Source organism: Pyxicephalus adspersus, chromosome 1 (assembly GCF_032062135.1).
Source record: "Pyxicephalus adspersus chromosome 1, UCB_Pads_2.0, whole genome shotgun sequence".
In the NCBI taxonomy this organism is placed as follows: domain Eukaryota; kingdom Metazoa; phylum Chordata; class Amphibia; order Anura; family Pyxicephalidae; genus Pyxicephalus; species Pyxicephalus adspersus.
Window position 1 is genome coordinate 30,168,376 of NC_092858.1, and position 14,216 is coordinate 30,182,591.

The 14,216-nt window shown below is 40.0% G+C and overlaps 1 protein-coding gene across 1 annotated transcript in view; it reads left to right on the plus strand.

Moving 5' to 3' along the window:
* The first annotated feature begins 4,825 nt into the window (after positions 1–4,825).
* XPO4 (exportin 4) overlaps positions 4,826–14,216 on the plus strand; it is a 64,092-nt gene continuing 54,701 nt past the window's right edge. Inside the window, exon 1 of the mRNA XM_072405042.1 lies at positions 4,826–4,910. Coding sequence (XP_072261143.1) covers positions 4,845–4,910 — 66 coding nt within the window. The 5' untranslated portion in view covers positions 4,826–4,844. The remainder of the gene's footprint in view (positions 4,911–14,216) is intronic.

Sequence of the window (14,216 nt, forward strand, 5' to 3'; positions counted from 1 at the left end):
ATCGAATTTTATCAGCGAATTGAAGAGGGAAACATTTATAAAAAGAGCACTTTGTCCAAATCCTCTTTAAATGAGAATGTAATTGATATAGTCTGAGACTTCCAAGCAACCAGCAGCTACTGAGACAAACCCAAATAAACCTTTGTTTAGGAGTATTTATTGTACATCACAGGTTACTTAGTACAGCTTTAAAAAGTCAGAAATATGTCACATACATCATAGTATGGAAGAGGTGCCTAAGTTTAGCAACACCCTGGTGAGCATGCATTAGCAAGACAACTTATATTGAGTATAATTTCACTGGGCAGGATTTGTAGACATTTTATCTGTGTTTAGATACTTGTTCCTATTCAATAATAAAGAGATTAATGATTATGAGCAAGAAACAGGTGGTGTTCCCTGTATATGCCAATACTTGGGCATGGAGATTCAATATCCTAACATCCACCCACAGGTCTAGTTTATTCGGGTGGTTAGTAAATTATATTCTGATCTCTCTCTTAGACAACAATAACTATTTAGGATTTTTTTAGTTCTACTAAACTGTCATGGTCATTACACAGCTGACATGTGGTGTCTGTGGATTCACCATATTGAAGAATAAGCTGAATTTAAAGACAGGTATTACTGTAAAAAAAAAAAAAAACAGTCATGTAATAAATGTATTGACTTACATTCTATTGCTTGGTAATCTGGCTGTCATACGGAAGACCTTCAGACCTTCTTACCTGGAAAAAGAACACAAATAAAGAATTTAACTTTATAATATTTATTACATGCTTGTTCCAGGCCTGTGACTTACTTGAATTCAGATATAGTCTAAAAATAAGGTTATACCTCATATCTCACACTACATCTTCCCATTAAAGGGAAACTTTAAGCAAATGGGTACATATAACTATAAAATGTACATATTGGGGCAATTTTACCTCCTAAAGGTTTTGCATTTCTATCTGTCCTGTCTTAACATGTACACCAGCTTGCTGTACCAGGCTTGTGACCTGACATTTTCCTATTACATTTACAGCAGCAGAGCCTGGTCACCTCCTTGGTCTCAGCATGTGGATGCCCAGGACAGAAGTAGCAGCTAACTAATGAACCCATTCAATATACCTGATTTATTAAAGCTTTCCAAGACCGCAGATGATACACTTTTATCAGTGAAGCTGATGAAAGTGTATCTTGTGTATTTGACTTTTAGTGTTGTCCTCCCTATCCCAGTCCAAGCTCTACAAAACATTACAAGAGACTAAAAGAGAATATAGATATAGAATATAGATTATTATTTAATGGCATAACCCTGTTTTTTTTATATTGGGCCTGGAATATGACAAAAGGCACAGACATACTACAGGTGTGATTATGTTAGGGACTGCTGTGTCTGTGCTGCTTCACACCTCCAGGACTTCCTTTTCATCCTGCCATAGAGAAAGAGAGAAGTATATCAAACTGATGTGTGCAGTCTGGTTCCCTTTATAATGTGGGTATGCTGGGAACACAGAAAGGTCAGGCAGAATGCTATGAATGTTATGTTAAACAGACTCTTTATCTCTTGCACAGGGGAAGGTTGCTATTATTGAGGAAGTCAAGTGGAATACTGGGTGTGATTGGAACTTGCAGGACAAAATGTATAATACTGACCCGGGTCAGTATATACGTAACTGAGATATGAACTGGAATTTAAAAGAATATCCTGATTTTATCAAGGCTTTGCAGCAGCTAATTGTTAGCATATCACCACTATGTCAGCTACCTTCTCCTGAATTACCCATACAGAACTGAACATTCAATAAAAGGTGTCAATAAAAAACTATATACAATCACCAGTAAATGAACATAATATCCGGTCACGTGATCTTGGTGTTCATGACATAGGTTGCAACAGTATTCATTTATATTTGGCTAGTTAAATTTGATAACTTTTTCAGCCATTGGCCAATTAGTGGAAAGTGACAGGTTCTCTTGACAGGCCACGTACCCAGAGATACTTTCACTATATATCCCCACAGATTGTTTTTATCAAAGCTGTGGGTCTAAACCATATACAATATCCTTGTCTGTCTTTGTTGGCATACAGGACCTTTTACCCCAACGCTACACTCACACACCATTACTGTGTTGGAACTTTATGGTTTACAGTTAAGGCCCCAGAACTTGCATCTGACAATAGGCAGAGAAGCATAAATTCAAATAAAGGAGGTGACAACTGGGGTTTATATTTGGTAATACAAGATATATTGTGTATATAGTAACAAAAAAGAAATACATAAAGTAATAGTCTCATACCCCGTTGTGTTTTGTCACAGAGCTTCCTCAGGGGTATGTTGAGATTGTTATTAGAATCAATAGATCAAATAGCTGAATCTTAGATTAGAGAAGCTTCGTCTTGAATATTAGGAGGGATAAGTACTGGTGCCATAGGTCATCCTGGACATTCTGGAAAACGGGTATGAACACGACAAATCCTTGATGTTGCATAGAAATCTTTGCTTAAGGTTGTCTCATGTTAGAGTGAAAGAGACTGCAGCCAGAACTGCAGAAAATCCTATATCCCATGATGGGCTTTGGACCTTTTCTGTCTGCATATGATTTATGTATTACTTTGTGTAATTCTTTTTTGTTGCTATATACACAATATATTGAATTGACAGATATAAACCTGTTTCTCATGGGCTTGGCAATATAAGTAAATTATAGGAAGGGGGATATCTGATAATATTTTATTACGGTAAGTGGAGATGATCACGTCATGGCCAGCATGCCAACATGAGAAGAATGCTGAATGATAATATCGTCACAAGAATGTCGTCAAGAGAAAACTGAGCAGGCAAAGTAACAGATTCTCTATACATATACATTTAAAATATGTGAATGTATATTCATTGCTCTTCTTACCAGCTTTTCCTAAAACAAAGCAGGTGGCTGATTTTTAACAGGAGAAATTTATTACATTTCAAGTACAAAGCATTTACATAATATTCCTCATTCATCAAGGGCCATAGCACTTATGGTGGACAAAAACTGCATTCTTCAGTGATGTGATATCAAGCAATAATCCTTCCTGAATCCTCAAAGACAGAAAAGTTTTGTGGTTATTAACAACTGGATTTTGCAAGCATGAAGTTTTAGGCTCTGATCAAAAGAGCTTAAGTTTTTATTGCTGGAACTTTTAGATATGGGGGAGGAGGCCCAGGAAGTTTACCTAATACGGGGCCCTGAAATTCCTGATGGCAGTCCTGAGCACAGGTTCCATCACATTAAAGTACAGTGTTCGCCAACCTTTTGGTTGTCACAGACCACTAATTTCACTGACTCCGGACCGCGCATGTGTGGGGAACTCACATACTCTCGCAGGTCTGAGCCAGAGTCACAGCCCGTTCACTGCCCCGAGCCTGCGATCCGTATGGGAGACATGGTCTGTGGCTCTGGCCGAGGCACCACCCTAGCAGGCTCCTTCTCCTGAATCCGCTGGGGACCACTGGTTGGTGACTGCTGACATAGTAGAAGAAATGTGCAGCAACTTTGTCAGCACATGAGCACTGCAGCAGTGGCCTGACAATGGGATGATCAATAACAGTCCAGAGCATGCTTGCCAAAAACTACACACTGATCCCCTACTCTCACCCACCCAGTCCTACAACTTCCATACCCCAGAGTAGTGAATCTACAAATTCACCCAAACATCTATTGGACATTTTCATGATTTGGTGCATGCCACAAGTCTGTAGATTCGCTTCGACGCATTTTTCCACATTCCCTATCTGCATATTGAGACACTAAGGCATTATGGAGGAGATCATATTGCCCACACATCAGCAGTACTGGGGTCTAGGTGAGCTGAATATACAGCCTTGGAGCTAATATAAGGTGCTTATTATACTGAGCCCTTAGATTGTAAGCTCTTCGGGGCAGGGTCCTCTCCTCCTGTCACTGTCTGTCTGTCATTTACAACCCCTATTTAATGTACAGCGCTACGTAATATGTTGTTGCGATTTAAATCTTGTTTATTAATAATAATTGCTCAGCTCCTTTATGGATCTTTATTTTAGGTACGTGTGTCACCCAATCTATGGTGTAAGATGGAGGCGCCCGGTGACCAGTCTGTGCCAGAGAGAAGATGGGACGGGCCAGGACTTACTGGACCAGGAGCGCGGAGGGAGCGATGGCTTTCTACTTTTTTAATGTGCTACGTTTACTTTTTTAATGTTCCGTTTTACAAAACCAGCACCCTGGCACCACACAAAGCCGATTGGCGCCCTGCCACCTCGTTATTATAGCAGCAATGGCTCCGGGTTTGTTCCATTTGACTTGTAATTCACTTTCACACTTCTTGTAAGCAGTTTTTGAGTTCTGGAAGAAGTTATTAGGAAGAAGCACCAACGCCATGTTTTTTCCCATTAGAAGTTGTGAACGCTCTTTTAGCGCTTCATGGCTCAACCACCTGCAAACACCGCCAGGTGCCTACGGCAACCACTTGGCAGTAGCCACACCACAGATCTGTGTGAATATGCCACTGACAAGTGAAACCTGGCAACCCTATGGGTGAATATCGCCCCAGCCCACAAGATGTCCGCAGAGGAGGCGGCAGCACTTTAAAATGTTACAAAAAAAAAAAAAGAACTTGTTTTGTGGAGGTTACTGACCCCGGCGCCCTTCCTCCCCCTCCCTGTCACCACAGCGACCCCCAGCCCGGCCTGGACCTGGCTACCCCCCTCTGCCAAACTTCTGCCGACTCTGTAGAGGAGGACGGTGCCCAGCTCCCTCCCCTCCCCCAGGGCCGCCATTGGCTCAGCTCCCCGCTTTATCCCACACTGCACCGCGTGGCGCGTCATTGAACAGAGCCCATGATGGCGGCGCTGGGTGCGAGTGAAGTGATCGCCCAGCTGGAGAGCGCTGCCAAAGTTTTAATGGTGAGTGGGGTCCGGCCGGGGGCTGCACGCCGCCTGCTAGGGAAGGGAGGGAGCCGGGCTTGTGTGACAGACTGCTGGAGGGAATGGGGGGTAAGCGCCCATAGTGACCCGGGGCACAGGGTCCATCCCTGGCACTGTGATCTGCTCTCCCTGGGCTCTGCTCTGTGCCAGCAGCTGGACCCCAGCACATTATCCCATCACCCAGCAACAGCACACTGCTTGCCATGGCAGGGCTTGGCTGCTGCCCTGGCAGATGGCACAGGGGGATCCCATGGTAAATGTCAGCCTGGCAGCCCATGTATATCCCTGGACAGCCAAGGCCTGGGGTACATGGGCAGATGTGGGTACATGGGCAGATCTGGGTGCCCAGTCATGTGATCAGCACCAACAGAGCCACAAATCTCCCTGATATCAGTCAGAGCTAATGGTGAATGATAGCACATGTGTGTGGCATGGCGTGATGGAATCGGAGATGTTTATGACTATTTACACTTTTATTTTTATACTTTTACTTAAATGCACGGAAAGCTACACACAGCATAAAATGTTTCTTGGTTCACTTATTTTGGATTTCAATGAATTGCCTGTGTATGGGCAGGAGATCGGATCCCAGATGTTTTAGTTGGGGGACAAATAATTGTCCATGGTGAGACGCCAGGATTCATATTCGGGTAAGAATTACTATCGGCTCTCTACAATATAACGCCGAATCGCTCGTCCAGCAAGGGAAGAAATAACGTCATGGAAGTTGAGTATTTATCGTCCGGCATGGCACCCCTGGGCTAGTTGTCGCCAAAGATAACATTACCATTGGGTCAAGGCTCCTAGTCCTAATTGTTGTACCCGTATGTCCACCCATGTGGACTGAGGACTGGTTTTTAAAGTTTGAATTATAGCCAATGACTTTTCTTCTCACTCCTAGTTCCCTGGTGCCCAACTTGTGGCCCGATGATCCCATGTGACCCTTTGGCCCTTATTTTGTGGCCCTGTGGGCTCTAAAGTTAATAGTCACAGTCTTATGTAATGTGTCTCCAGTCTACTTTCCAAACTTTGCGTGCGGCCCTTTGGTGATGTCCGGCCCCTCTGTTAACCCCCCATAATAAATATATTGACCGACCCTGACCTAGGTGGTTACATACTGCAATACAATATCGTTTGCAGACCAGTACTATACTCATTCATAGAGACATTACACAATGATGAACAAAATCCTAATATTGATTGGGGGTATACACCCCTCAAATGTCAGATACAAAGAAAATGGCACCAAAATTGTTTTGTTTTTTTGTAAGTACCACAAATAAATAAAAAATGAAATAATAAAAAATAAATGATAAAATTCAAAAGTTTCTTAAATTACACATGAAAAAAACATCAAACAGTTTAAATATGTGAAAGGTTAAAATCTCAATACATTGGAGGCAGGTACGTACATAGTATTACCACAATTGTATTTATGATTTTAACCTTTCACATATTTGTTTGATGTTTTTTCATGTGTAATTTAATAAACTTTTGAATTTATCTGTATTGTGGTACATACAAAACCCCCCAAATTTTGGTGCCATTTTCTTTGTATCTGATCCGTGGAGAGACGATAGGCCGAGGTCTTTTGCATTGGTTGTGCTGCACATGGAACCACAAGGCATTCGGGGGTTAATGAATTCTATAATAAATGTGTACATCGTGGTCCTGTATCGGTAAAGAGAAATGTCTGTACATTATTCAGGTTTGGCTTATTGAATTCTGTTTTATCTTGTCTTCTTCCATATTGTATGTTACCAATGGTGTCCATGCACACCTCTGCAGTGTTCATAGCTTGTGGTATAGTTTTATGTTTTTCTTGCAGTTCTATTCATTATTTATGAATTTTGTCAACACATCTCTATTATCGTGTCGCGCTTCCCTTTCCAAGACCACAGACATTTGTATGGAGTTGGCCTTCCATTTGCTGATAGACAATCTCCACTCTTCTGAGAAGGTTTTCTGCAAGCTTGTACATGGTGGTGGAAATTTGTGCTCATTTATGAAAAAACATTTGTGAGGTCGGGTAATGGTGGACTAGGAGACCCAACTCAATAGGCATTCCAGTTCATTCCAAAAGTGTATAATGGGTTGAGGTCGTGGCTCTGGAAGGGCTATCAATGTTTCTTCTCCTGAAATTCGCAGCAAAAAGTCTTTAAGGCCACATGGGTACAGTATGCTTAAAGTGGAAGTAAACCCAAAACTAACTCAAAACAATAAAATTGCTCTTACCTTCAATCCCCCAGATCAGTCCATCCGTCGGGAGGTTTCTTCTATCGGGTCCCGCGTCCTCCCGGTATACGTCTTCAGCTCGGTGCAGAGGGAGTGCCGCCATCTTCACTTCTTCCGCGTTCTTCCTACGTCACCCGATCTCGCACTGTGCAGGTGCATTGGCTGATGTAAATTGGAAAAACCCTGCCGATCTCGCTGCGCATGCGTGAGATTGGCAATTTATTTTCCTATCGATGAAAGGGCTCCTTCTGTGCATTCCTGAGATGGCTGAAACGTGCAGAAGGAGCAGCCAAGAGCCTCCTGGTATGCCTGACGTTGGTATCCCGGGAGGCTCTGCGCTCCCATTCATTCTTGATTGCTTAGGCAATCGAGAATTAAAGCGGTGGTGCTGCACCCCCCTTTTTTTTTGTATTAAAAGGGTGTTGCATTTCAAAGAAAAAAAAACACAAAGAGAATTTTTACTTTAAATAAAAGGGTTGTCTACCTTTTTATGTAAAGTGAAAATTCTGAGTTTAGGAACGCTTTAAAGAGAAATTGTTGTCACAAGGTTGAAAGCTCAAAATTGTCTACATTGTCTTTTTACTGCATGCTTTGGTATTAACCGTATTCAGCTCAACTTGCACGTATGGAATGGTGTGAATATACTTTGGGCATATATTAGGTGTTCTGGTCAGGTTTTGGCCATATAGTGTATAACAGGTTGCTTTCCTGCCTGATGAGAAATACTCCGAGGTACTTCCAGGTATAGGACATTGTCTCTCCTTTTCCCTCCACAATGAATCTCTGTAGGTTCTTCAGTAGCCACTTCTTGGCACTAGAATGTAAGACGGGCAAGTTCATAAAATTGTTGACCTGACCTTCATCAAACATTCCCTACGGGCAAATCTTTCTGGTGCCATCATTTTAAATGATAGTCACTAGTAAATGTTTGATGAATGTCACATTCACAACTTTATAAAGACAAGTGAATCGGTTTGTTGTCTTTCCAACACTACTTTAAATATTATCATCCAGTATTTATATAGTGCCAACTTATTACACAGCAATGTACAAAGTCCATAGTCATGTCACTAGCTGTCCCTCAAATTAGCTCACAATCTAATGTCCCTTCCTCATTCATTTTTCTTTATTACAGCCTAAGTTCAATTTTTGGGGGGTGACAATTAACCTTACTGCATGTTTGTGGAATATGGGAGGAAGACGGAGTACCGAAGGAAGCCCACGGAGAACCTGCAAACTCCACGCAGAGTTATAACTTTATCTGTGTGCTACATGTATTGGAGATATATATTGGGCTCAGGACAATGAAGCCGGGGCCCAATGTATATCTCCAATACAAGTAGCACACAGATGAAATTATAACAATTCTGTATTGTGGAAGTCAATGTTGTCTGCAAACTATCTCAGCTGTGCCAGGGTTGCTTAGATCACTTACAGCACAAACAGAATTACAAATTCTATCCACGTATATTTTATGACACTGGGTATCTAATGGGGTTTCATTTTTATTTCAGTGCTTGGAATTTCACATCAATGTCCTGAGATGTCTGTAACCAGTCACACATGTTCAATTTTTTCAATTCAGATTTGCCAACAACCGTGTATTGCTGGGACTTACCTTGCTAGGGATCTGTTCAGATGGAGCGTCAATTTACCATGTGGTTACGGCAACCATATGCCCAGGAGCGTCTTTTTCCGGGCTTTATCACATGCTTTAAATCCGCTATAGGAGCAATTTGGAACTCCAGCTTTGGAGTGGTGTAGGAAGTGGAAACATATGATTGGTCTGCCATCTTCCATCCATTCCAGTCTTTGGCCATCTCGATTGCAGTTATTAAAAACTAGCCCGAGGACACATTTAGAATGTGTTAGATGTTGACAAGATTAAAGAAATTGGAAGTTTAACTGCAATATTATTTATAGATGGATTCATGATCAGTATGATCATCTTTGAAATGTCTTGTTATGCTCTTCGGTGTTCAACCCAGAAAGTCTTGGAAAGCTCTTGTATTGTGATCCAACTCTTCAGTATCCATCCAGAAACAGCCGGGTCGTTACTGAAAACTGCCGGGTGGTGAGCCCAGCTAAAAGGGTCTGGGGTGAACAAGTAACAAGCAATCGGATTTATTTTAGTTCTTGGACATATGAAATTGCTATAGTGGTACTTGCCTACCTCATAGATCGTAAGCTCTTCTGGACGGGGTCCTCTCCTCCTCTTTTGTCACTATCTGTATTTGTCTGTCATTTGCAGCGTAATATGTTGACAATATATAAATCCTGTTTATTAATAATAATAATAATAATAATAATAATATTATAATGGTTGTTTGTAAAGGAAATCATTGCTTCCACAGCTCTGCTTTCTTGGTCACCTTCTTCCACCCACCTTGCTGAATAATACTCAGAGGAATATTGTTAGATCTGGGTAATCTCTGGCACTTTATGGCATGTATACTTCCTGGGGTGTATTTATAAAGCAGTGAATCTGTCATTTACTGAAATATTCCCTGTTTAGGAATCTTCTGGGTCCATGTGTTTTATTTGTAGTAATTGTTTCTGACACTGAAATAATAAAATAGTTAATAGGAGCCAAGAGAAGTTTTTTTTTTAAAGAAACTTTGCTACCTCCAAAATATCTGATCTCAGCAGTTTTTTTTTCTGCAGGACTTCAGCTTTGCTTTATTTAAGGTTTTAGTTTTGGCTTGGTAGAAGTGCAGCTTAGTGCATCGGTGCTTTGCGATCTTATAGAACAGAAGAACATGTTATATGAAGCAGACATTCATACTTTTGTTAGTAGTAATAAAATGAAGATTTAATTTTTTTATATTAAATATAAATACTTAAATAATGGTTGTTTTTTTTTTTTTTTTAATCTGAGCATTAGCTTTAATTCTTCCTTACATTGGCACAACAGATGAAAAAAGGTCACCCATGTGTTAGTGGTCCTAGGAGAATCTTCTGCTCTATAGAAGGCAGTGTGGTCGGTATATTATTCCCATGCCAGAATAAAGAAGCATCTGGAGAATTTGCTGTAACTGCACAACTGGAGCAGCCAGCTTTAAACAAGGATGGCTGTTATGCAACTAAGGACACAACTGACGGTTGTAGTTTTAATTATGAGCAATGGAGATTTTAATTAACCTGTGTCAAAATGCCCACATGCAATTAAATATCCTAAAGGCAAATGCACCTTAGAATATTGCTGCTTTTATTCTTATTTAAGCGTTTTCTTCCACTCACTGGATTCTAAAAACTGAATTATTGACTGGATATTGTATATAGATAAAGAAGAAAAGACAGGCCTTTAAGTAGCACAATTAGTTATATATGTGTTGTTTATTAAATAGGAGGTATTTTTAGTCTAATGTAGACATAACTCCTCTGCTATAGCCTAGCGCTAACACAGTCCTACTACTCTAATTAAGGGTGATTTTGTGAGCAATAGCAACGTAATTATAAAATGACACAAAAAAATACAACTCTTGTTTAATAAACAATACATATATAATTGTGCTATTTAAAAGCCTGTCTTTTCTTCTCTTTCTCTATCTATATATAATACTCAACTTTGCAGGCTAGGCACAAACAATATCAGTTTCAATTGACATCTTCCTTGTGGTTAGAACACTCTTCTCTCTTTGACTTATGGGGTGAATTGACTTGCCTTTTGATTGTAAGGTTTTCCACCATTGTAGTATGTCACTTGACCTTTGCGTTTTTTTTACATATTTTTTTTCTCTTCTAACCTTAAATCAGAATTAAAGTTCCATTTTTATGTTAGATCAGTCAGGGCATTATTGCAGAAAGAGATGTTGGTGTTGCTTCTACAATAAGCATTTTTACCTGCCTGATCACTCCATGGAACCGTCACGTTACTCCGCTTCCTCTGTGTTTGCAAGTACTGAACGAACTTCTGTGCACCTAGTCATCCTGGCCCAGCAATTAACGTGGCTGAAGATCACACGTTAGAAGAAGATGGTGTCCTGCGTCAGGACAGGTGAGTTTAGCAGGGTTTAGTTTCGTTTTTACACATCTCCAAACACTAAAATTTACCTCCTTACCCCAACTGTAGGTAACACTCTGTACTTACTTTTAAAGCACTTAAACTAATGAACCCCCAAAAATAATTCTCCAAGTTACTTTATGCTTATACCTAACCTGCCCTCCCCTCCCAGTTCTTATGTACACTGCTACCAAAAACCAACTGTACCTTCAAGGACCTTTATTCACCTTTGTCCTTACTTTCTATGTTCTTGACCTGTAAAAGACATGCAGATGTGGACTTCTGACTTTAGCAAGCTGCAGCGTTGGTTCCAGGTTGGTCATTTCCATGTACTAAAACCCATTTTTAGAATGCAGTCCACAACTAAAATTAACCTCTTAAGTCTGCATTAAAAAAGAAAGTATTCATGTCAATATACATCGCCCAGATATATATGTGAAAAACACCACCTATAAAAATAAATATTTTTCCTTTACAGATGAGGGTTGTCTACCCTTTTATGTAAAGTGAAAATGTTAAGTTTAGGTACGTTTAAGTGCCCCCAGAATAGCAATAGCTTTGTGCTAACTTGGTATAATATAAGCTTCTGTTCTAAGTATTATAAGGGTAAAAAGTAGTATAATAAGAATAAAAGTATTCATAATCTATTATGAATGCTGCAGCCAGACTCATCCATCCTTCCTTCCGCTCCTCTTCTGTTGCATCTCTTTGTAGTTCCCTTCATTGGCTTCCATTTCACCTTAGAATCAAATTCAAGCTCCTGTGCTTTGCCTTCAAATCCCCCCACAGTTCTTGTCCCACTTACTTTTCTGACCTGATAGAAAAATACTCCCCTAGCCGCTCTCTTCACTCCTCCAATGACCTACTAATGACTTCCTCACTCATAACCTCATCACACGCACGGCTCCAAGACTTTTCTAGGGCTGCCCAAACTTTCTGCTTATTTAAAAGAGCTCTTAAAACCCAAACTTGCCTACCCGTCTTTTGTCTCTTAAACCCTTACTACTTCCCACCACTACATTTTTCCCTTCCTATTGTGTGATACTTCCCCCACCTCCTAGATGGTAAGCGCTCCTGGGCAGGGTCCTCTCCTACTCCTGTGTCACTGTCTGTATCTGTCTGTCATTTACAACCCCTATTTAATGACGAGTGCTGCGTAATATGAGTATTTCTTTTAATGTGATTTCACCCACAGTTATTTTGCTGACTCCCTATAAGTCCATCTCCTGGAGATTCTCTAGTACAAACATTAAGACAAAAGTAGACTTCAGGTCACAGTTTGAGAATACCCTAAAAATGCTGAAAAAAATGACACACTGCCACCCTGTCCTCTTCCTTGGTAGTGTAATTGTTGCAGAATGGGTTTTTAGTTGTGTAGCACTCTTCTAGCAAAATCCTTTTTTTTTCTTTAGTCTAGACAACTTTTTAAGGTTTGTTATGGCATGTCAGACCATTATTAGGTTGTGATCTGCTTAGTTTATTAAACAAAACCCTCCAGTGTTTGATAGATGCTCTAAATGTTACTCATCACATTTGCGGTGTCATTACTGTTAGATTCTGTGTTCAGTTTTAGTTTTATCTTCTGGAATCAAACCATGTGACTTGGACTGTCTCTCTCATTAAGTTGTGGCACAAGCAGTTCCCTTTTATATTAGACCTTATCGCTTTATATTAACAGTGCATAGAAGTAAGACTAATGAAAGTTTCCAGTTACTTCACAGTTTAGGGTTTTTAGGAAAATAGACATTTATTCATAGTACATGATGTATGATGTCTAACTACAAGCAAAACTTTTAACTGCAATCCATGCAGGTGCTACGGAAAAGAAATTGCCCAAAAGATGGGGGTCACACACCACTGGAAGTGATGAGAAATCACCAGCGTTTAAAGCATGCAGAGTATTTATTTCCATTATCCAAAACAAGAAAACAAAGTTATCAGTGCAGAAAATTGATTCTGCCTTCATTATTACCAGCTAAATAATCTTAGTGTTGTAATGAGAAAATCTACAAGCATTAAGCCAATCACTTGAGCAGCAAATATGTTTCCTTGGGCAGTTTTTTTAACACAGAGGTTGTTTTATTACTAGAAAATAAATATTTAAAACTTGTTACACTTTTATATATATATATATTTTATATATTGCTGTAAGGGGGGCTTTGTAGCAATTAATGGAGTTTAATTCCCTGTTAAAAGTTATTGTACTTTTGTGGGCACTTTTTACATGGCTTCTGGTACTATAAAATTTATGCCTGTGGTAGAAAAATCCTCATGCTTACAGGTCAGCCTATGTTTGGTAATTTTGAAAGCATGAGAAGTATATTTAGCCCCATCTGACCCTTTTCTGTAAATTTGTGCCCCCTGCATGCTGTGGATGCTTTAATCTTTGACCTCTATCAACCCACACTATGCACAGCTACCCCTGGATTTTGCTGGCTTTGTGGCCCATTTGTGATCAAATGGATTGCAGTTCCCAATTATGGGATCACTATGTCAGCAATGATTTAGTTATCACATACAAGCTGTAACTTTCTTGCCAAGAGTGTGTTAAAAAAATTTTTTTATAGATGGCAGGATGGTTTAAGAATGTAAAAGGTACAGACAGGTACATTTAAACTCGTCCTAACTCTTGCTGCGACTTTATAAGTCCCAATGAAAAAATGCCCCTGGCTGTGGGAACATTGATTGTTTTCGGAAGCCACAACTGTGTATGTCCTCTTTTAGTCAAGTCTCATACTGAAGCTCCAAAAGATGTTCAGGGCAAGAAAGATTTAAAAATACTGATCGTGAAAGGGTTAAGGTTTGAAGGAAAAATGTCCTAAAGGAACATACCTGTGCCTGAAACCTCCAAAAGAAGCAACTACCTGAGGTCTTATCTATCTGACCCTCCAGGTCACCAGCTGGTTTTTCGGCATTATGACCTTTTGATTAGAAGCAGAGTAGGTCGTACTTCATTCTTTCTGGAGTAATATGCAATTTGTTTTTAGGTAAATTAGGGTTTGCAATGTTGTTTATCAAGAAACCATATTTACTGGATTAGTTTTTTT